The sequence below is a fragment of the Loxodonta africana genome, chromosome 4 (assembly GCF_030014295.1).
Source record: "Loxodonta africana isolate mLoxAfr1 chromosome 4, mLoxAfr1.hap2, whole genome shotgun sequence".
NCBI lineage: Eukaryota > Metazoa > Chordata > Mammalia > Proboscidea > Elephantidae > Loxodonta > Loxodonta africana.
In genome coordinates, this window is record NC_087345.1 from 158,499,232 (window position 1) to 158,523,989 (window position 24,758).

The window sequence follows — 24,758 nt, forward strand, 5'->3', positions numbered from 1 at the left end:
GACACAAGAAACCAGGGGTGAAAAGGGGGAGCGTGCTATCACATTTTAGGAATTGCAACTAATGTCACATAACAGTACGTGTATAAATTTTTGTACGAGAAATTATCTTGAGCTGTCAACTTTCACCTAAAGCACAATTAAAAAAAAAAAATTAGGTTTACTTAAAAACAATACCTGTGCAAAATCTTCAAACAGGTTTCCAAAGAATTATTGAGTCAATTTTCTTGGAACTATTGCAGGGTGAAGCAGAGAGACAGTAAGTTCACCTCATGCAAAGCTGAGTGGGTGTGATGGGTAAGGGTTGGGAAAGAGAAAGCCTAGGAGGAAATGAGACCATTCAGTAATCCAATTTTGTCAAAAAACAAAATGACGATTTCTTTTATTTCATAGAAATATTCCTTAAGTTTGAAGGCAGGACCTGTTAAAAACAACCACCATCATCAATAACTAACCAAAAAGAAGAACCAAAACTTAGTAAAAGGATGTAAAGTGGGTGGCAAGAGTTGGATTTTCATTTTTTGCCTTGATTACCTGTACTAACCTAATAAATCTTTGTTTCAATAAAGTCAAGGTCTTGTGGTCAATCCATTTGTGGGGCAGTGGGCTTCACTTTATATCAAAGCCAGAGACTGTACCACTGATCGGCTTTATCACACATTTGTGCAATAAAACAACCCTGAATGGGAAGCAGAGATAATTCCATTAAATTTTGCTTTTTGTTTCTGAATTTAATATAAATCCAAATGAGAACTTTTGGAACTTTACAAAATTAAAATTATTTTACATTTAAAAGCCCAGAATGACTCATTTAAAATATTTTGTTTTCGTGGTAAATCAGCAACACAATGTCTCAGAAAGGAATGTTTTTGTTTAATTAGTTCTATTTTGTCACCAACTAGGTTTTTTTTTTTTGGTCAGTCAAGCAGTGGCTTAGTGAAAAAGAAACATTTGTCCTTTCTTCTATATCTTCGCTATCTTTTTTTTCTACTGCAAGAATATTCTTAAATTTATAATGTTAAAAAAATCACTAAGAGAACTATTGCACATATCTTATTAGGAAATAAAATTTATAATTTTGTCATAAATATGGTGACTCTTGGAACTTTCTCTTTGAAGATAAAATATTAATATAAAATTTCCAAAAATGTGCTTCTGGCAACTGCTTTTTGATTTACTAACATCTCGCATACTTTGCTAGTTGGTTGATTATTAGTATCTGCTTCAAATTGTTCTTAATTCAATTTTCGTTTCAAAACATAACATAATAGATGTTTGGGGGTTATTACTGTGTTTATGAAAGAGCTGTTTGCAGTTTTGATTTTCTTTTTAAAGAAAGAATTCCACTTGTCATGAAATTAATACACATCTTTTGACCAAAAAATCGGATTTTCTCATTTGAGCAAGAAGACCATTCTAAACTTGAAAAGGATGACTGTAGGTGGAGCTGGGCAGTGAGGCTTTATTGAAAATCCTCTGTGTCTGTTTCCTCTGGCTCTCATCAAGATTTTTCCGCTTGCCAGTCCAATGACAGAGGAGATCTCCCTCAGGTTTAACCTCTCTTTCTTTCTTTCCGTTTTCCTCTAACAAGAGATACAAAGCTCTCTGTGAACCGTTTCTTTTAACACTCTCCAAGAAAAAAGAAACACTCTCACTGACTGCTCTAACAGGGATCACAAAAGAGAGTTCCAGACAGAACTGGGGAAAAATGTAGAACAAAATTCAAATTCATGAAAAAAGACCAGACTTACTGGTCTGACAGAGACTGGAGGAACCGCTGAGACTAGGTTCCCCCTGACACTCTGCTAACTTAGAACTGAAACCATTCCCAAAGCCTGCTTTTCAGACAAAGATTAGGCAGGCCTATAAAACGAAAAATAACACATGTGAGGAACGTGCTTCTTAGTTCAATAAAACGTACGAGACCAAATGGACAACTCCACCCAAAAGCAAGACGAGAAGGGAGGAACTGGACTAATGGACGCAGGGCACCCAGGGTGGAAAGGGGGAGCGTGCTGTCACATTGTGGGGATTGTAACCAATGTCACAAAACAATGTGTGTATACATTTTTGAATGAGGAATTAACTTGAGCTGTAAACTTTCACCTAAAGCACAAGAAAAAGAAAAATACTCTAAGCACTGACTGTGGAGAATGAGGGGAACACTTTCAACCACTAAGTAAATGTTTCCTCCTTCCATTAAAATGCCCTCTCATTTCTGTCACTTTAGAGTGAGGGTTATCTGACCGAGGGATCCCCAACTGGTCTGCTTCCCAGGGGGACGTCAGTTTTGTGGCCCAGGTAGTAGCCTCCAGCCTGCCCTCCACCCAGCTCCATCCGAGAAAGCATGGAGCCCCAAGGCTGTTTCACTTCTTCCCTTGCCAGCAGGCCAGCCCTCCCTCCTCAGTTCTCACTGTGGCCCTCTCCTCCCCCTTGTCCTCACCCTTATCCTACATGTGTCCTTTTCTCTCCTTCCTCTGTTTCTGCTCTTCTCAGAAGTTAGCTTACAAAGCAAAGTTGTAACTTTGAATTCCTGTTTTTCCAAACACCCTCATGTGACAGGATATCTCCTTATTGAAGGTTTCCCCTAAATTCAGGAGCCCTTTAAAAGTCAGCGCTTCTTCCACACTTCTTTTCAGCAGGACGGCTCTGAGAAGGGACCTGGTGGAGGGGGTCGTCTGATGCCCTCATTGTTTTTGTTTTTGTTCTTTTAACCCCCTCTTTTCCATCAATGGAAGAAAAAGATAAACTCTTGGCCCTGAGGCTGCCCGTGCTGCTGGTTTTCCTGTCTCTCGTTCAGGTGGCTGTTCAGCTGTTGGGTAAGTCTGTTCTGAGGTGGAGGCCTTCTGAGTTGTGCCTGGTGCCTACGGTGCCTGGTGCCTATGGCAAACCTTCCCCTTCTGGGTCAGATGTAATGGGTTCCTTTCAACACCTGTGGTGAGGAGGAAAGCAAAACTCCTGGTACCACAAGCTCTGTGGCAAAACCTGCTCTTTCTGCCTGGCTGCCAGGCATGGAAGCCGCAGGGCTGGAGGAGGGTGGCTGCTGGTCAGGGCAGAGGTGCTGCCCGGCCCTGAACCCCACAAACTCTGCCTCCTCTTCCTGACATCTTTCATCCCATTGCCCTTGCCATCTTTATCCTGGGAGAGTTTTCTGCTCTGTGGTTGGCTCATTCTGGTTTTCAAGTCACAATATTTCTACCTACCCCCCCAACAAATCTCTTCCCAGTGTTTTTGGCCGAAAAAAGGGCAGCATTCTAGGTCTAAGGATGAGATCACAGAGCATCGCTCAAAAGGGGATTCCATGTGATATTCACAACTTTTTTTTTTTTAATTCACGTCTTTTTTTCTGTGAGCCATTTTAATCATTCATCCTTTTCATTGCTAGCAAGTTTATCCTTAACTGCGTTCTAAATTACTCAGACTATAGCAGAAGCAGATTTAGTCCTGTCTTTTTCTGGAGGCTGGTGGTTTCCTCATTAGGGACAGATTCAGAGCTTTTCAAATTTTCAAAGACCTTATTGAGTCTTTTTCTATTTCTACAGACTCTGCCTGCTTAAACTTCAGAATGAGAGTGCCTGTAAGAATTTTCACTCCCAGTTCTTTTGAAATTATGTAAGAGGGATTTTCACCTTGAGTTTTTGCTTCCTGGTTTTTCATTTCTATCAAATCAACATTTACTGAGTACAGTTTAGGTTGATGGCACTGCTCTATGCATTGTGGTAGTGGCAGGGAGAGGGCTGGGAGGGCAGATAACTGAATCACTACCACCAGGAATGTACCAGGAGAGAGGATTTGACTGCAGAAAAAGCCAAATCATAATAAGCGTTAAGTAGTGTTAAGTAGAAGGTGTCTTGGTGACAAAAAAAGTTAGGTGCTTGGCTGCTGATTGAAAGATTTTGACAGGACCCACTCAGCAGCTCCATGAGAAAAAGGTCTGGCTATCTTCAACCCTGGTGGCACAGTGGTTAAGAGCTCAGCTGCTAACCAAAAGTTTGGCAGTTCAAATCCACCAACTGCTCCTTGGAAACACTATAGGGGAGTTCTGCTCTGTCCTATAGGCTTGCTATGAGTCGGAATCAACTCTATGGCAATGGATCCATAAAGATTACAGCCTAGAAAATCCTATGGGGCAGTTCTACTCTGTTACATGGGGCTGCTATGAGTTGAAATTGATTCGACTACACCTAACAACAACAACAAAATTGCTAAGTACAAAGTAGTGGTACCCATTCCTCTCAAGTCAATTCCAACAGCGACCCTATAAGACAGAGTAAAACTTCTCCATAGGGTTTCAAAGGAGCGGCTGGTGGATTCATAGCATTCGAGCTTTTACCCATTCTGCCACCAGGGTTCCACTAAGTAGTAGCAGTGACTATAAAAATACAAGAAAAAACAATATGGTTTGCTCCCTATTTCTGACACATACTAGCTGTGTGATCTTGGGCAAGTTATTTAATTTCTTTGTGTTTTAGTTTCCTTGTTTATAAAATTGGGATCATGATATTACCTGTTCCATCAGTCGTTGTGATGATTCAGTGAGTTACAATATGTGAAAAGTTTAAAACAGAATATGGCCCAGAGCGAGTACTTGATAAGTGTTAGCTATGAAGAGCAGTGACTTTGTTTTCTTTCTGCATTAGTGATGACTCCAGTGAAAGCAGTAGATTAAGCACTTAAAGGAGACATTTCCCAAGAAACACAATGAGAAAAGATACCTGGGGCCCAAGGTGATATTTTACCTTAGTGCTGGCTACAAGGCATATCTCTCAATTAATAACTGGTGCTAGAGGAGGAGTTGCTTAACCCAGAAGAGAGAAGACTTGGCCGGAAGGGTGGGGTTAGGCATTATCACTGTCTTCACCTTGGAAGTCTGTCATGTGCAAGAGGAATAATATATTCTTTGTGGTTCCAAAGGTTAAAACTAAGACCAATTAAAATTCCTAAGGTTTGTGCTGTTTAAAATAAATAGGCTGCTTAGGAGTAGTCAGGTCCCTGTCATGGAAGGTATTCAGCAGAAGCTGGATGAACGATTCGAGTGCTATTTATGAGACTTGGACTGTGTAATAGAAACACAAGATGGGGGCACAAAGGTGAGCCATAGCATTTCATTTCAAAGTTTTCAATAGGCACAATAAAAAGCAAATAAATAAAAAGTGAAGAGCAACAGGCGAAATGGATTTTATTAATATATTTTATTTCACTCAATATATCCAAAGTGTCATCATTTTAACATCTGATCAACATAAGAATCTTTGGGATATTTTTACATTTGTTATTTTTTAATTAGGTCTTCAAAATACAATATGTAATACATATGAAGAGTGCATCTCAACTCAGACTAGCCTTATTTCATGTGCATAATAGCCACATGTGAAGTGTGGCTTGCCGTAGATCTGGACCACAGGGGCTACAGATAGAGCCCCTAATTTCTGTAAACTGGCTTGTAATGCTTTAGAGCAAAAAAATGTTTCTTAATTTGCTTAGGCTTTTTTCCCTCCTAGAGACAGCAGGATGTCTTACTCTGACTAATGGCTTCCTAGGGACAAATACTTGGAGAAGGTGAGAGGTGCTGAAGACCTATTTATTCTGAGCATAAAAAACAAACCAAAAAATGGGCAAAGGATCCTCTTCTAGATTTTCTTTTTTATTTTTTTCCATTTGGGTTCTCTAATTCTTATTTTACTTTTTCCTGGACCTAAGCATCAACAGAGGTGTCTGGATAAAAGTAGAACACCTGCTTGGTTAGCAGTAGCTTAAACTGGGAGGACAGATAACTGAATCACTACCACTAGGAACGTACCAGGAGAGAGGATTTAACAGCAGAAAAACAGATCATAATAAGCACTAAGTAGTTTTTTTTAGTATTAAGTAGACAGAACCCACCCAGCAGCTCCTGTACGAATCCTGAGGAACCTTCTTCCCCCAGCTTCCTACTGATTAAGAAAATCCATAGAATGATCTCCCTGCTTCTTAGTGTTTTTTGTGTTTTATAGCAGAACCCTTTCTTCCGTCTCTCCAATGCATCCCACATCATTAGCTCCACGGGCATCTTTAGGCTGATGACGATGGACAGGTCATTTGTTCTTTGAGGCCTAAGCTTTACAGATGGGGTTTCTTCTTCTTGCCTTCCTATCCTTCTAACAGAGAAAATTGCATTCATCGCCAATATTTAGGCCTCATTTCGATGTGCTTGTAGCTGGGTTACAGTGAGAGTTGGTCAGACACAGGGTGGTTTTTGAGAAGGACCTCAGCACAGAAGTTTGCCTTGGAAATGGCAGGGTTTGGCTCACAGGAAGTGGTGTGTGGGTAAATGTTTAAAAAATAGTTCTCAGAAATAAAAAAAGGAAACAACAGCACTGATTTCATTTGTTGCGTTTGCTAATTTCCATGGTGTAAATACTTCCATCGTGGCTGATTTCAAGCTACTGACCTAAGTTCACTGGAGGTCCAACTGGAAAGAGATACTAACAATAGGCTCTCACTAGTCGATGCCAGAGTCCCAGAGTGGCTCACGTGGTTAATGGTCAGCTGCTAACCAAAAGGTTGATGGTTTGAGCCCACCCAGAGGTACTTCGGATCTTCTTCCAAAGAATCAGGCACTGAAAACCCTATGGAGCACAGTTCTACTCTGATGAACGTGGGGTTACCATGAGTCCAAATCCACTTGATAGCAACTGGTTAGTTGGTGTTAGCCGGCTCCGGCACAGCGGGCCATAGGGCAACACCCAACCTTTCTCTCTGGGCTGAGAGGATGTGGCTAAAACAGGGGGCCAGGTGGCAAGAAAAAACCTATTCAGAATGAAAATTAAAGGAATTCCTGGGGGTAGGAAAGAAATCTTGTTGTAATTCATAGATTCCTGGGATATTAAACCATGAGACAACTTGGAAATGACATACTTTTGCTTGACCCCGTCGTTTTATAGATGAGGCAACACAAAATAATCTTGAGGGTCACTGCATAGCAGTTAGCAGTAGGCCTGGGATTTCGCTCTGCAACTTTCAGCTCTGCACGGTCCACGAGATTTCTCGCTGTAACACAGGCCAAGAAAATGTGACTTTGGTCACCCCTGTTGGATAGTTATGACCTGGGAACATCCAATTGTGGTCTGACACTGATATGTCAAGTTATACAATCCTGATAACCTTCCTCTTTCAGTTTCCTCATCTAAACACTAAGGAAAAAAATCCCTCACATGTAATCATCATAATAATGATTCTAATGATCTCTTTTGAAAACTTTGATTCCATTTGAAGCACATATCTTACACTAGATAGTAATTCTTCAATATAGTCATTTTTCACAAAACCGACTTTAGTGGGAGAAAAATACCAGCCTCTTTCAATGATTTTGGAACTCCATTTAACAGTTTGCCTGAGGTTTATATTTGAAGTCAGTGTTAACATTTATGCCTTGAAACATACAGGTAGTTTAGATTTTTGAGTGTTAAGAGCGATTTTTGGTTAATCTGCAAGTGTTGGGCACAACTAACTGGATCAGAGGCTTAGACCTCAAGGCCCCATTACTGTGCCTAAAGCAGGTGCTCTATAAATGTGTGTTGCATTGAAAAGGGGAGAGAGATAATGAATCAGGAGATAGTAATGAAAGTAGAATAACTAGTTGCATGGGCTTGGCTCAGACTCATGGCAACACCAAGTGCACCAGGGTAGAACTGTGCTCCATGGGATGTTCAGTGGGTGATTTTTCAGACGTAGATCACCAGGCCTCTCTTCCGAGGTAACTCTTGGTGTACTTGTCTCTCCAATATTTTGGTAAGCCCCTAAGCGTGGTAACTGCCCTGCCCAGGAACTCTGGAAGTAGAATAAGTCAGTGGAATTCTAAGCAGCTTTACCCTTGACCACAGGATGCATGTAGTGAAGATTAGGGTGTGCGCCTGCAGTAACAGCCACGCCTGGTTTCTGCTTCAGCTCACCTGAGGGACTTTGTACCCACAGCTGTCACAGTGGCTCACAATGGCAGCAATTCTCACTGTGGGGAAGGGGCACAAATTGGAATCTAAAGCCCCCCAGATAATTCTGACTTGTGCTCCCTCCCCCAGGTGAATGTCTTCCTTACCTTCTGTTGGAGGATCACTCATCTATACCACCGGAATAGAATTATGGACTAAACACGTTGCACACAGAGGCTCACTGAGTTCTCATAGCACTCTCTGATGTAGGCATGGTTGGTCTCATTTTACAGATATGAAAACTGGTCATCAAAATGGCTGTTACAACTTGTCAAAACTCACAGAGAGTAATGGGCAGAACTATAGCAGTCATTTTAGAGAAAAGCTCATCTAATTTTTTTTTTTTTAATAACTGGTTTGCCAATCCTAAATATATATATATTTTTAATTGATGTTTACTAATAGGGCAAACTCTTTGATCTTTAAACTTAAATTCTGTATTTGACTTATAGTTTTAATTGATACACTTCTTTTTAATAACTAATAGTTTAGATTGAACTGAAGTTCTGTGATATAAAATGTATGTTATTAGCCTTCTGAAAGTGTTTCCTCTAAAGTCCCAATGGACAGTGCTGAGTTGGCTGTCTTTTGTTGCCTATTCTCAAAGTGACATACATTGAAGCATTTTCTGAAGACTATTGCTCAGAAGCGTGTACTCCATCTGGGTGTCCTTGTGCCTGAAATTCTAAGTGCTATGTTACAGATGTGTAGATGGTGCTTTGAGGGTGCAGTGTGAGAGTTAGAGAAACTTGAACCGAGAATGTGATATTTAGCTGTGTTTTGATTTGGGTGTGCAAAGGTGCAAAAAAGTTGTTACTGTTGCTTGTCATGGAGTTGACTCTGACTTCTAGTGACCCTACAGAGTGAAACTTCCCCATAGGGTTTCCTAGGCTGTAATCTTTATAGTAATAGATCACCAGGTCTTTTCTCCTATATAGCCACTGGTGGGTTCAAACCACCAACCCTTCAGTTAGCAGCTGAGCACTTAACCATTGCACCACCAGGGCTCCTTTGAAAAAGCAGAGAAGTGCTCAATAAATGCTCCTTGAATAAATAATATCTCAACAAAGCTTTTAGGAACTTAATTGAGATTGACTTTATTATTCCTTATTACCTTATTATAATATGCATATAAATCGTGCATAGCAGAGCTTGCACTGTGACAGTGGTCTTGCAGAGTGGTGTCTGTGCTCAGCTCCCAGGGCAGAGCACACACCCCTCCCAACTGCCAACAGTTCCTGCAGGTTGAAGGGCCCTTAGCCAAATGGTGAAGTCTGCACATTTCTTCAGCATTATCCACTCCCCTTTCTGGAGCCACTCTCTTCTGGAGTTTAGGCTCCTTCTGCTTTCAGAAATCATCTAACATCAATTTTTAAAGCTTTTTGATGACTGCTATACACTTAAGTATAAATGAATTTCAGTAGAAGTATGACCTTAGAGAGCACTTTAGTTTTTTTTTCCTCTAGTTGTTACTTTCCAGAGTCAGGAATTTTGTGCAATAGAAAGACTTTTTTTGTGTGTGTGTGAACTGAGACCCTGGAAATGCCTGGAGGAAGGAAGAGTGGGAAGGGGGCTTACCTTGCTGTAGTTCTAAGAAACCCATTTCTAGAAATTGCTGGGATGCAAGAGAAGGAGCCAGTGTCCCATTTGTTTACTCATTCCTTTTTCCCCAAAGTGTATTTACTGAGCATCTATGATGTGATCGGCATTTCCATAGGCATTTAGGATACATTAATAATCAAAACACAGGAAGGCTTCTTGCTTTGAGGGGTGTCAGACTTAGATGCAAATCCCTAATGTAAGTGGATAAGTTACTAACTGTGTGACTTTGAGCAAGTAATTAACATCTCTGAAAGACATATTTGAATGGTTTTCGTGAGGATTGGGAAGTCTACGTAAAGGGCCTGGTCTAAAATAGCTTCAGTTTTTTTCCAAGACGTAGCATCAGACCAACGGAGCCTGCCTTCTAATCTTTAGATCAAGTCTAAGCGTCTGCTCCTATCCATATGGGTAAGAGCAGAACGGATCCTGGGAGACAATCATGATGCCACTGAGGTTGCTGAAGTAATGACTCCAGCCACAACTGCAGTACAGGCATTCTGTTTTTTGGAAGGTATTTTGTTTTATATTAGTAACTAATGAGATTTTCCTACGTAACACAATTTCTGGTGCTTTATAATGCGTTCACATGCTTTTTCTGTTATTTAACTGAAATGCATCATTTCGTCTGTGGCAATATCAGAACCCAAGTCTGCAAACCTTTAAGGTTGCTCACTGCTACTGAGTGGAGTTGTCTAACCCAACATTCGACCTTCAAACTCTTAGTCTGGCTTCCACCTTATCTTTCCAACTTTATCTCCTACTACTACTGCAGGAGAAAGGCCTTGCAATCTGTTCCCATAAAGATTATGGTCTAGAAAACCCTACTTTGTCACACGGGATCACTATGAGTTGAAATAGACTCACGACAACTCCCCCATCAGAATCCACCATTTTTGTAAAATTGTTCTTGTTCTTTTAATGTTTTGTACACTTTTCTTGAGTCCATATTTACTGATTCCATTTCTTCTGCCTAGAATATACCACCCACACTCCTGTCTACAAAAATGTTTCCCATTTGCCACATGATTCTGATTCCTGCGTGTCTTTGAGGGAGGCCAAGTGTGTCCTCTGCCTCAGCTCCTACATCGCTGCTCTTGGAGACCAGTTTTTTCAGTCCCATTCAAAGCCACCCCCAGGGATGTCCCAGGAGCTCTGGGTCAAGGTGGTACCCCAGAGACAGTCCATCTTCTTCACTGAGAAGGCATTTCTTCAGCGGCCTGCAGCTTTTCCTTTTAACCCTCAAAGCACAAGGAGCCTGATTCAATCCCTTTTCTTAGACAATAGCCCCCTCCCGCTGCATCTACCCTTCTATGTCTCTCAGGTAGGGAGGGGTGAGTGATGGCTTTAGCAAGTCTAAGTAGTGTTCTGGAACTTTCATTCCCAACAAGAGAGAGGAAAAAAAAAAAAAAAAAGGAAATTCTCTAGCTCAGTAGTCTGCTGCATCCAAACTTCTTGTTATATAAGTAGGGAAACTGAGGTCATGCCCGGTTAGGTGATTTTTCCACAGTCTCACAATCAGTGGTGCAACCTGTTTAATACTCAAGACTCCTAACTCCCAGTGGAGAATTCTATTAAATGGAAGCAATGCTTTTTTGTTGATCAAATGATTGACTTAATACTCAAAAGAAATCTACTGCTGCTATTTCTTTTTTAGTTTTAATTCTCATAAAATTTCCTCATAATATTTCCACTTTTCTTTTTTCTAGTTTATTTCTTCCTTTATGCATATGACTTGTTTTAGAGAAAAAAAAAAAAAGACACCAGATTTAAGATGTGCTTTCTGAAGTTAGGGTTGGAATCGACTCGATGGCAGTGGGTTTGGTTTTTTTTTTTTTTGGTTTCTGAAGTTATTTAGGGAAACCAAGTTTTTGTCATCTTTCTTTTTTAATTGTTTTTGTATTTGGCTGTTTTTCTTGTTGTTCTTCCAAACTGCATCTGATTTTTCTACAACCTAGAGGTGGAAGTTTGTGTGTGCAGACTGTCATAGTCATCTAGTGCTGTTATAACAGAAATCCTCAAGTGGATGGCTTTAAGAAAGAGAAGTTTTTTTTTTCTCAGAGTAAGGTAGGCTACAAGTCCAAATCCACGGCTTCAGCTCCAGGGGAAGCTTTCTTTTTCTGTCGCCTCTGGAGGAAGGTCCTTGACCTCAATCTTCCCATGATCGAGGAGCTTCTCATGCACAGGGACCCCGGGTCCAAAGGACTCTTTCTGCTCCCAATGCTGCATTCTTGGTGGTATGAGGTCCCAAACTCTCTGCTTGCTCCCCTTTCCTTTTATCTCTTGAGAGATAAAGGGTGGTGCAGGCCACACCCCAGGGAAACTCCCTTTATGTTGGATCAGAGATGTGACCAGGTAAGGGTGTTACAATCCGACCCTAACCCTCTTTAACATAAAATTACAATCACAAAATGGAGGACAACCACAGAATATTGGAAATCATGGCCTAACCAAGTTGATAATACACATTTTGCGGGGGACATAATTCAATCCATGACACAAACCATTGCAGATAGAGGTAAGAAGACCATTGCTTGGTTGCATGGCATTTCAATGCTTTCTGGGGGTATTGGAACTAATTTCTGGGTAGGAAGAGTCAGCATTGGTTAAACTGTGAGCTTTAAAGAGTCAAAAATGCCATCCCCAGTTGAAGAAAAAAATGATTGTCTTCAAAAAGAGACCGGAGATCACAGGTGTCCTTCAAGTCTCACATCCTGTGACCTACTCTCTGAGTGGAATCTTGAAAGGCTGCAGGAAAATGGGGAGATCTCAGAGGCCACATGAAGAGTTGTACAAAAGGAAGCCACCTGAAGAGGAGGTGCACAAAAGGAAAGTAGCTTTGGAAACAGGGTGTATCTGCTTAGCAGAGAGGGTGTAAATCTGGCATCAAAATAAGAACAGCAGTATCGTCTTGTTCTTGGCTACTGTAAGTCCCTGTTGAATGACAAAGATAATGTGGTTAGGCTGATCTACAGAGAAGGCCAGGAGAAATTAGAGGAAACAGAAGTGGAGTGGAAGGAGGTGAAGAGGCAAGTGCTTTTTCAAAAATAAGCTGAAAGAGAAAGAAAAAACTCATTCTAAGGCAAATACTTCCCAATTTTAGGCCAAGCTAAGGTCACAGAGTGCTTTCAGATCCTTAATCATATTAGACTCTCACAACAACCCCATGAGTTGGATGGGCAGGGGTTACTATGTTCCTTCTACTATTTGAGAAAACTGAGGGTCAGAAGAATTAAGTGGTTTGCAGAAGTCAGCTAGCCAGTGAGGACCAGAGCTAATGCTTGACTCCAAGGTCTTCTGACCGTGAGGCAAATTAACATTTACCAAAGGGGTCTATATGCAAAATGAAATGCTAGGTGCTTTACATAAATTGGAGCCCTGGTGGCACAGTGGTTAAGAGCTGGGCTGTTAACCAAAAGGTCGGCAGTTCAAATCCACCAGCCACTCCTTGGAAACCCTGTGGGGCAGTTCTACTCTGTCCTATAGGATCTCTATGAGTCAGAATTGACTCAACTGCAACAGGTTTTTGGTTTACATTCATTACCTCATTTAGAACTTCACAGCAACTCTATCAGATACCGTTATTATGCCCATTTTAACATACAGAAAATTGAAGCCAGAATGATTAGGTTAAGGAAAGACAGCTAGTAAATGGTGGAACCAGGATTTGATAACAAATCTGCTGCCCCCAAAGAACACATCTCTCTCCACCTCACTACTTTGCCTCCTGAGGTTGAAAATTCTGGGGTTTCTATTTTCTCTGGCCCTCTGGCCCTTTCTCTGGGTTGCGGCCACAGCTCTCCATGCTGTCTAATTTCATTCTGTTTTGAACCATTTCATACCATCTTCAGGCTGATGCTCCCAAGTTAATGATAGTAATAACTAACATGTGTCAAGCAATTTCTGTGTCTCAGGAATTATTCTAGGTACTTTATTTTGTCGTTGTTGTTAGGTGCCGTCGAGTCGGTTCCAACTCATAGCGACCCTATGCACAACAGAACGAAACACTGCCCGGTTCTGCGCCATCCTTACAGTCGTTGTTATGCTTGAGCTCATTGTTGCAGCCACCGTGTCAATCCACCTTTTTGAGGGTCTTCCTCTTTTCTGCTAACCCTGTACTCTGCCAAGCATTATGTCCTTCTCCATGGACTCATCCCTCCTGACAACATGTCCAAAGTATGTAAGACACAGTCTCGCCATCCTTGCCTCTAAGGAGCATTCTGGCCGCACTTCTTCCAAGACAGATTTGTTCGTTCTTTTGGCCCCAGTCCATGGTATATTCAATATTCTTCATCAACACCACAGTTCAAAGGTGTCAACTCTTCTTCGGTCCTCCTTATTCATTGTCCAGCTTTCACATGCATGTGATGTGATTGAAAATACCATGGCTTGGGTCAGGCACACCTTAGTCTTCAGGGTGACATCTTTGCTCTTCAACACTTTGAAGAGGTCCTTTGCAGCAGATTTGCCCAGTGCAATGCGTCTTTTGATTTCTTGACTGCTGCTTCCATGGGTGTTGATTGTGGATCCAAGTCAAATGAAATCCTTGACAACTTCAGTCTTTTCTCCATTTATCATGATGCTGCTCATTGGTCCAGTTGTGAAGATTTTTTTTTTCTTTATGTTGAGGTGTAATCCATACTGAAGGCTGTGGTCTTTGATCTTCAACTATAAGTGCTTCAGATCCACTTCACTTTCAGCAAGCAAGGTTGTGTCATCTGCATAATGCAGGTTGCTAATGAGCCTTCCTCCAATCCTCATGCCCCATTCTTCATATAGTCCAGCTTCTCAGATTATTTGTTCAGCATACGGATTAAATAGGTATGGTGAAAGAATACAACCCTGACTCACACCTTTTCTGACTTTAAACCAACCAGTATCCAGTTGTTCTGTATGAACAACTGCCTCTTGATCTATGTAAAGGTTCCTCCTGAGCACAATTAAGTGTTCTGGAATTCCCATTCTTCTCAGTGTTATCCATAGTTTGTTATGATCCACACAGTCGAAGGCCTTTGCGTAATCAATAAAACACAGGTAAACATCCTTCTGGTATTCTCTGCTTTCAGCCAGGATCCATCTGACATCAGCAATGATATCCCTGGTTCCACGTCCTCTTCTGAAACTGGCCTTAATTTCTGGCAGTTCCGTGTCAATATACTACTGCAGCCATTTTTGAATGATCTTCAGCAAAATTTTGCTTGCGTGTGATATTAATGATATTGTTCTATAATTTCCACATTTGGTTGGATCACCTTTCTTGGGAATAGGCATAAATATGGATCTCTTCCAGTCAGTTGGCCAGGAAGCTATCTTCCATATTTCTTGGCATAGAAGAGTGAGCACCTCCAGTGCTGCATCTGTTTGTTGAAACATCTCAATTGATATTCCACCAATTCCTGGAGCCTTATTTTTCCCCAATGCCTTCAGAGCAGCTTGGACTTCTTCCTTCAGTACCATCGGTTTCTGATCATATGCCACCTCTTGAAATGGTTGAACGTCGACTAATTCTTTTTGGTATAATGACTCTGTGTATTCCTTCCATCTTCTTTTGATGCTTCCTGTGTTGTTTAATATTTCCCCTGTAGAATCCTTCAGTGTTGCAACTTGAAGCTTGAATTTTTCCTTCACACTTTTAGCTTGAGAGATGCTGAGCATGTTCTTCCCTTTTGGTTTTCCATCTCCAGCTCTTTGCACATGTCATTTTAATACTTTACTTTGTCTTCTCAAGATGCCCTTTGAAATCTTCTGTTCAGCTCTTTTACTTCATCAATTCTTCCTTTTGCTTTAGCTGCTCGACGCTCAAGAGCAAGTTTCAGAGTCTCCTCTGACATCCATCTTGGTCTTTTCTTTCTTTCCTGTCTTTTCAGTGACCTCTTGCTTTCTTCATGGATGATGTCCTTGTTGTTATTCCACAACTCGTCTGGTCTTCAGTCACTAGTGTTCAGTGCATCAAATCTATTCTTGAGATGGCCTCTAAATTCAGATGGGATATACTCAAGGTCATGTTTTGGCTCTTGTGGACTCGCTTTGATTTTCTTCAGTTTCAGCTTGAACTTGCATATGAGCAATTGATGATCTGTTCCACAGTTGGCCACTGGCCTTGTTCTGACTGATGATACTGAGCTTTTCCACCATCTCTTTCCACAGGTGTAGTCAATTTGATTTCTGTGTGTTCCATCTGGCGAGGTCCACGTGTATTAAAAAAAAAAAAAAGTTGCCATTTATGTTGGTGAAAGAAGGTATTTGCAATGAAGAAGTCATCAGTCTTGCAAAATTCTATCATTTAATCTCCGGCATTGTTTCTATCACCAAGGCCATATTTTCCAACTACTGATCCTTCTTCTTTGTTTCCAACTTTCGCATTCCAATCGCCAGTAATTATCAATGCATCTTGATTGCAGGTTTGGTCAATTTCAGACTGTAGCAGCTGATAAAAATAATCAGAACCTGGAATGTACGAACTGTGAATCTAGGAAAATTGGAAATCGTCAAAAATGAAATGGAACACATAAACATCGATATCCTAGGCATTAGTGAGCTGAAATGGACTGGTATTGGCCATTTTGAATAAGACAATCATATAGTCTACTATGCTGGGAATGACAACTCGAAGAGGAATAGTGTTGCATTCATCGTCAAAAAGAACTTTTCAAGATCTATCCAGAAGTACAATGCTGTCAGTGATAGGATAATATCCATACGCCTACAAGGAAGACCAGTTAATATGACTATTATTCAAATTTACGCACCAACCACTAGGGCCAAAGATGAAGAAATAGAAGAAGTGCTTTATTTAGAAGATTACATTTAGTTCTCACAACAATGAGCAGGTCCTGTTTTTCTCCTTTGATTTTACAGATGTGGAGATGGAAACACAGAGTAGTTAAGAAACGTTACCAAGTTCATACAGCGAGTGAGCAGTGGAGTCTGGTTACCTGTTAACCTAATGCTAGAGCTCTGGTGATCAGGTTAACACAAGACACCAAGATGAAGTAATTTGTTAGCATGGTTATATGTAGAAGAAGAAAGAGGAGTATAGTATCAACTTCCTACCCCCAGGTTTTGTTCCAAAGTTGGGGAAGAGGCTGGCATTATGCTGTTAAAGATTCGGTAGTGGGAAGAGAGGGCAGCTAGTTGAGAGAGGTCTCTGATGCAGCAGGAAGGGATGGGTCTCAGGCAGGCATGAAGATATCAGCTGCAAAAGGGAGTCCTCTTCTGCTGAGATGGGAGTGAAAGACCAGGGCTGGGTTTTGAGTGTGTAGGAGGGAGGCAGGATGTTGCCAGAGCATCTTACTTATGGCCTCTATTTTCTCCTTATTGGACTCATGTTTGTAGCTCCCCAAATAGCCAAATGCAGTGATTTAAACTAGTAGTTTCTCTAGCTATTTGATGAATGAATGAATCATTAAAGTTCAAAATAAAGTTTTTCTTTTATTCTTCTGTTCAATATTGTTAACCCTATTGCTATGATTTTTCATTTTCTTAGTTAATTTCAGTTCTTTGGGGGAAAACATGTAGACCTTACATCTGTTTACTGAGGCTATTAGACATATCTTTGTCTTAGTTTGAGTTGTCCAAGAAGCAGGCCTATGACAAAGATTTGGGTTCAAGCAGTATTTGTCGGAAGTGGTTCCAGGAAACACTGGTAGGGGATTGGGGAAGTGAGACAGGAAGAGAAGGAATCAAAAAAGGGCATGTTAACAAGCAAGGGGTCACTGTGGGCAACTGGAACTCAATCCTCCTGGGAAGCCCTAGGGATAATATGTACTATGTGCCCCAGGGTCATCCCACCCAATGTGCAACATCTTTAATTATCAGTTCCCATCAGTCACTGGTGGAAGGCTGTTCCTAGGTGTGTTAATTCTTGGGCCCTTCTAATTTGCACAGTGTGTGGGCATAGTGGGCTGTGATAGCCAGAAAAAAGCCCCCAGGGCAAGTTCTGACATCTGGAAATAGGCCTGGCATGTACTGATATTGCAAAGGCCAAAGAGTTAAAAGTGGGGTTCCGACACTATCTGCTACAGAATACTCACTTATCTTCCTTTTACTGAGCTTTGCTGTCTTCCAGAAGTTTTTATTTTCTTCTATGTTTTAATGTCGGCATTTTACTTATTGATAGTGGGGAAAGTCTAAAAATGTATATTAAAATATAGTATATAATATTTACATTTCTCAATGATCATTGTTAATAACCTAATATTCTTTTTTAGTAGTTTTGGGAATTTAATTAGTTGCTCAATGTTATAAAATAACTAATTAAAAAATGTTAAAACACGCTTAAAAGAAAATTCACACCAATGCTATGCGATAGTTGTTGGGTGCTGTTGAATGTTGAATCAATTCTGACTCGTAGTGATCTCATGTGACAAAGTAGAACTGCCCCATATGGTTTTCTTGACCATAATCTTTATGGAAGAAGATCACCAGGTCTTTCTCCTGCAAAGCCGCTGGTTGCGTTCAAACAGCCAACCTTTTGGTTAGCAGCCAGCGCTTAACCATTGCACCATCAGGGTTCCTTATTGAATAGTTAATCTTCAGTTATTTTTAATCTGAGATACTGGGTTGAAACTTATTGCTTCTTCCCTAACTGTATTTTGACCCTTGACATTAACTAAAACCAAACCAATTGTCATTGAGTCCATTCAGATTCATGGCAACCCATGTATGTTAGAATAGGTTGTGCTCCATAGGGTTTTGATGGCTGATTTTTCAGAAGTAGATCACCAAGGTGGCTCTAGGTGGACTCAACCTGCCAGGCTTTCTGTCAGTAGCAGACAGGGTTAACCATTTGCACCACCAGGGACTCCTGATCCTTGACATTGCTGCCCTTGAATTAACATAGCAGCGCATATGCTCAGAGTGGGCAGAGAGCTGGTCTCTCTGGTTTGTCTTCACATTATCACTGAATAACAGTGCCTGGCACAGAGTAGGTGCTTGCCAAATATTTGTTGAAAAATACATGTAAAATTGGCAAAATAAAGTTAAGATGGATGATCTTCCGATTTTATAAATAAATTTCCGATGTGTAGGTATTTAAAGGAAGAAAAAAAAACTCATATATTAGATCTCATAAATGAGGTTGCAGACAAATGAATGTAGCTATCCAATTGTCCTCGCTTGGTTTTGTGATATTTTTATTACAATAACATAATCTCTACAGACAAAAGATGGGATATTTACAAATGTATAAACCTGTTGTAGTTAATAGTGGCAGAAATGCCACCAGCTGCCTTTTGGTCAAGGTCTTGGAATACACTTTCAGAGGAAGAAGCCTGACATTGTAGATCAGGGACATTTCACGCGGACCACCGTGAAAGCAAAACTACCTGTTGACAACTCGGGGAGAAGCGTAATGTCTGAATGTACCACCACTGAGCAATAATTTTACATTTCCTCACATTGTCCGCCAAAGGTAATATCAGACTTATGCCACTTCCTAATGTGTTAGAAGCCAAAAGACAAATAAAGGAAACAAGAAGAGATAAGTATATATTGAAATAAAAAGTTTTCATTTCCAAGCACTCCTTTCGTAAGTCCAAACATTTATAAATTGCTCTTCAGTAAAAATAAGCTTTTAAGGGAAAAACTAATATTCAATCAATTCTTAACCATTAATCATTAAGTAAGATAGTTTACCTTGGTCACTAGTCACTATGCTTCAGACTTAGTAAATATTCTTCCATTCATTCAATTAATACGTGTTGAGAGCTTATTAGGCTCCAAAAAGAGAGAATACAATAAAAAAACCAACAACAAAAAAAGCCGTTGCTGTCGAGTCAATTCCAACTCATGGCGATTCCACGTGTGTCAGAATAGAACTGTGCTCCCTAGGATTTTCAATGGTTAGGATCTTTCAGAAGTAGATTGCCAGGCCTTTCTTCTGAGATGCCTCTGGGTGGATTCCAACCTCTAACCTTTTGGTCAGTAGCCGAGCACATAGGCACCCAGGGGCTCCTTAGTGAATGAGAAAGATAAAGTCCCTTTTCTCACGGATTTTACATTCCAGTAGAGGGAGAGAGGCAAAACATAAGAAAACAAATATAAAAGGATATATTTTAAGATGGTTATGAATATTATATAGAGAATAAAAGAGTAAAAATAGATGGTGAACTCCCTGAGGAGTTGACACCTGAGCTGTGACTCAAATGAACTTCCAAAGAAGAGGGAACTCAAAGTACGAAGTTGCTAAAGTGGATGAGCTTGGAGTGGCTGAGGAACTGAAAGGCCACGTGATTGTGGTAGGAGACAAGGGTGGGGGTAGCTGGAGCTGGATCCTGCCCTGTCTAGTGAAGTGTGATTTGGAAGCCAGTTTTTTTTTTTTTTTTTTTCCCTGTGTGCAATGGTACACTCTTGAAGGGCTTTAAGTAGGGGAATGGCATGCTTTAATTTATATTTTTCAAAGATGGGTTTGGTCTTTCTGGGAAGAATGGGTTGTAGAGGGTCAGGGAGGCTGGTCGGGGGTGACTGCAGCTGTTCTAAATCAAGACCAATGTGTTTTGGCCTATGGTGGTTGCAGTGGACATGAAGAGACATGGGTGAGTTAAGGTATATCTTGGCTGGAGCCAATAGATCCTACTATTGTCCTGGAAGGGCTATTGTCCTGGAAAAGGAGCCCTGGTGGCACAGTGGTTAAGCACTCGGCTGCTAACTGAAAGACTGGCAGTTTGAACCCACCAGCCACTCCACTGGAGAAAGAAAGATGTGGCAGCCTGTGTCCATAAAGATTTCAGCCCTGGAAACCCTCTGGGACAGTTCTACCTTGTCCTATAGGGTCACTATAAGTTGGAATCAACTCGATGGTAATGGGTTTACTGGAAAGTGAGCAAAAGCTTCAAATCCAGGATGATTCCTAGGATTTGGGGCTTCATGGGTCTGTCTGGGTGGTGATGCCATTAATGAGAGAGAAAAGATTGGATTTTTACTTATTACCAAAACCCATTGCCATCACGTCAATTCTGACTCATGGTAACCCAATCTATTACAGAGTAGAACTGCTCCATAGGGTTTTCTTGGCCGTAATCTTTACAGAAGCAGATTGCCAGGCTTTTCTTCCATGATGCCTCTAGGTCAGTTCAAACCGCCAGGCTTTTAGGTTAGTAGTCAAACACAAACCGTTTGTGTCACCCAGGGACCGTGTTTACTTGTTAAGCACCGGTATATTTAGAATATAATTAAGATGGAACCACAGATGAAAATGAAGCTCATAGAATAAAAGTCCATAAGGATAAAAAGCTCTGAAGGAGCAACACTGTTAATGTATGAAGACTTTCAAGCATCTTATTTTAAATAGCTGGTCACCAATTGATTACTTGATTGAATTTGGTAGCCTGGCCAATACAATCAAAATGCTGAAGTTTAAGGTCCGTGGGTGGTGCAAACGGCTTGCACTTAGCTGGTAACCAAAATGTTGGCGGTTTGAACCCACACAGTGGCGCCATGTAAAAAAACAAGCCTAGCAATCTGCTTTTGTAAAGATTACAGCCAAGAAAATCCTGTGGAGCTGTTCTGCTCGGTTACACATGGGGTCTCTGAAGTCACTAAATTAACAATAAAACCAAAATCAAAATGGCTGAAGTCTGAGGTAGAAGACATATGTGTTATTAATGATGAGATGTTATTGAGCAAAGCTATCTAAAAAGTGAAGGTTAAGTCTAGATGTGAAAACAGTTGGCAAAATAGCAAAAGTAAATTCCTTTAAATGTAAAGGTCAGTATAGTTGAGTTTCCATATATGTATCTGGACTATTTTGGTTTTATATGTGTAAATATTCAGAGTTCATTACCTTTTTGAACTACCCAGATCTAGAAGGTCCTAAATTTACATTTATGTGTGGTAGATTATCACAGTAACTGTTTTTAAAAGTTGCCTTTGTTTTCCTATTTCCAGTGTTTTATTATGAGCTATGTACCATATTATTAAAATTTGTAATTTTTATCATCAGTACAGAAAGTGACTCATTTTGCCACATGAGAACATGGCAGCAACAAAATGAGACCAACTGGGCAGAAGTTCAGCTAGACAGGAGAGGATTCAGTTATGTATTATATATTTGGCTGACAGATAATACAGTTATGTATTGTATATTCAACTCCAGAGAAGCCAGCAAAAGCAGGTATTCTGGACCCAGGTATTATTGAGGTCCATCTCCCAGAAAACAAACCAGCACATATGAGTAACTCAGCTGAGGAACCCAGGAGAGGGTCCGTGTAGCCCAGAATTAGGAATGCAGGTAGGTGCCAGGCAGCATAAAAGCAGATTTATAACAAGTGTGGGACAAGAGCAGAAACAAGAGCACGTTAGGAGAAAATATCCTCTGAAGCAAAGATTCATTATAAGCCCTGAAGTGATAGTCCTAAAACTGATTGCAGAGTGCAAGCAGAGCTAACCTCACAGGAATGTCGAGAACAATAAATAGAATGTGGTTTATGAAAGGTCTTTTTTAAATGGTGAAGGTCTCTACTAGTGATCCTGTTTGTACCTTGTTACATTGCACTGGGGTGATTTGATTAAAAATAGCAAGGTCATTTATTCAGACCCTAAAAAGATCTGCAATACTACCAGCTCATTTTGAAAGAACCACAGAACTAAAAGAAATTTAGGATAAGAAGTGTCTAATCTATATTTATGTCACAAAATTAAAAGATATCAGAGTCAGTTCCTTTGTCTATTCTTAAAAAATAAAATAAAAAAAGAAAAACCTTTACATGAACTCAATTTTTATTTTTTTTTAAAAAAAAAAAACCTTTACTAGCCTTTTTTTTTTTTTTGCAGCAGGAAGCCAGACTTTGCTAGCTAACTGCTCTGTACTATAGAAGCAAAAGCTACACACATTTTCTAATATCACCAGTCCCAAATCAAAAGTATCAGTTTGTTATTTTTAAAGTTATTCTTGAAATTTTAACTCAAATGATCTAAAGACTTACATTTATTTCACCGATTGCAGACTTTACAAATTATTAAACTTTTAAGTACATTTTTGTATCTTTTTGTTATAAAAATGTTAGACTGAATATGGCAATGAAATGAAAGTTAAAATTATGTAACAGATACTAATTTATCTCTAGATGCTACATCTCTAAGTCACCTATTGTTAGAAGACAAAACAAAACAAACAAAGAACTTTAAATAATGTCTAGTTACTCAGACCTGGGCTACCCAGAAAGCACTTAGTTCAAAAATTTGCAGAACATATAATGAAGACAAAATTATCTAAAATAAAATTATTTTTTAAATTGCAAAAAAACAAACAAAAAACTCTGTTGCTCATTATATATAGATTTCACATATCTCGAAAGAGCATAGGGATGAGTCAGATTTCAAATTTCCTTCCGGGATCTACATGCATTTGATTTTTACCTTATCGTATTCATATTGCCTAAGTTTTCTTTTCTCATATTGAGGTTATTTCTTTCTCTGCTATCTACCTTTTACATTTACTTCACTATAATTCAGGTACATATTTTATGACAGGCCTTCTCAATCCAAAAAAATAAAAACAAAAAACCAAACCCCGTTGCCTTCCAGTTGATTCTGACTCGTCGTGACCCCTATAGGACAGAGTAGAACTGCCCCATAGGGTTTCCAAGGAGCGGTCAGTGGATTTGAACTGCCAAACTTTTGGTTAGCAGCCAAACGCTTAACCACTGTGCCGCCAGGTTTCATCATAATTACCTCGGGCATCTGGAAGATTTCCAGCCAATTGCCAATAGCCACACATCCTCCCCAAGGCAGGCACCCTCAATCAGTTCCTCTCTCCAGCATGAAGGATTCCAAAAAGGGACTGAGCTGGCCCAGGCAGAGCCTGCTTCACCTCTTCTCCTGCGATCATAAGTTTTTAGAGAAATGGAAAGGTTGGGAACTTAAGACATAAAATTGTCCTTGTCACGTGTAACCACTTAAGCATGCTTTCTTTCTTCTTTTTTTTAAACAGACACAAGGCAATTTTTAATATATAATGAAGATCACAAGCGTTGTGTGGAAGCATTGAGTCCCAGTGCAGTTCAAACTGCAGCTTGCAACCCAGACAATGAATCACAGAAATTCCGATGGGTGTCTGATTCCCAGGTTATGAGTGTTGCATTTAAATTATGCTTGGGGGTCCCATCCAAAACCGATTGGGTTGCTATCACTCTATATGCCTGTGACTCAAAGAATGAATTTCAGAAATGGGAGTGCAAAAATGATACACTTTTTGGGATCAAGGGAGAAGATTTGTTTTTTAACTATGGCAATAGACAAGAAAAGAATATTATGCTGTACAAGGGATCGGGTTTATGGAGCAGATGGAAGATCTATGGAACCACAGATGATTTATGCTCTAGAAGTTATGAAGGTAAGAAGCTTGGGTTTTTTACCTTTGTGTTGAATTTTTCTCATTTTCTTAGACTCTAGTTCAAGAAAGTAAATATGTTCTTGTTTAGTTTGTTCTAGAAATATTAATTGGCCACCTTCTTTGTGTCAAGAACTCTTTTGTATTCTATGAGAACACTATGGTGAATAAATATGGTAAAAAGTCCTGAATGATACCTGAGCTATTTAGAATCAATGGCAAGTTATTTCTTTTCACTTTACATAAATTTTCTTTTTTTTTTTTAAATCATGGGTTATGAGTTTTAGAAAGCAATTTTCACTGTAGTCTTTGACCCAAAGTCTGCCCTTTGACATGATAAGGTTGTAAGTGACAAATAAATTTAGTCAAACATTTCTTTTCCTTTGGTTTAAGTTATCCCGAGAGAAATGATAACAACATTCTTTACAAATTCAGATTGCCTGAAATGAAATCTTGGCAAGTTCCTCGACAATTTGAGTTTCTAAATGTTACTGATTTATTTTGTCACCTTATTTAGAAACTATAATAATCAGAAGATTAAAAAGACTGGGGAATTAGCTTATAAATTAAAATGTGGCATATTTAGTTAGTTGTCTTAGAAAACTGTAGCACCATTGCCCCCCCCCCGCCCCCAATCAACTGCACAGCACCATGAATGTAATTAATGTCACTGAACTGGACATGTAAAAAAATATTGAAATGGTAAATGCTCTGTTTTAGATATATACTTACCACAATAAGAAAATCATTTAATATGCAGTTGGTTCCTTGGATCCTTGAAGTTTAAATAAAACCAGGGTATTTAGCCTTCTCTTGACCCAATTTTCTTGGCCAAATTTCATTCTCTGTTGGCTGTACAACAAAAG

At 39.9% G+C, this 24,758-nt stretch overlaps 1 protein-coding gene across 1 annotated transcript in view; it reads left to right on the forward strand.

Moving 5' to 3' along the window:
* Positions 1-2,443: 2,443 nt before the first annotated feature.
* The window catches only part of MRC1 (mannose receptor C-type 1), a 106,728-nt gene continuing 84,413 nt past the window's right edge, over positions 2,444-24,758 (forward strand). The window contains exons 1-2 of the mRNA XM_010590887.3: positions 2,444-2,816; positions 23,494-23,895. Coding sequence (XP_010589189.2) covers positions 2,729-2,816; positions 23,494-23,895 — 490 coding nt within the window. The 5' untranslated portion in view covers positions 2,444-2,728. The remainder of the gene's footprint in view (positions 2,817-23,493; positions 23,896-24,758) is intronic.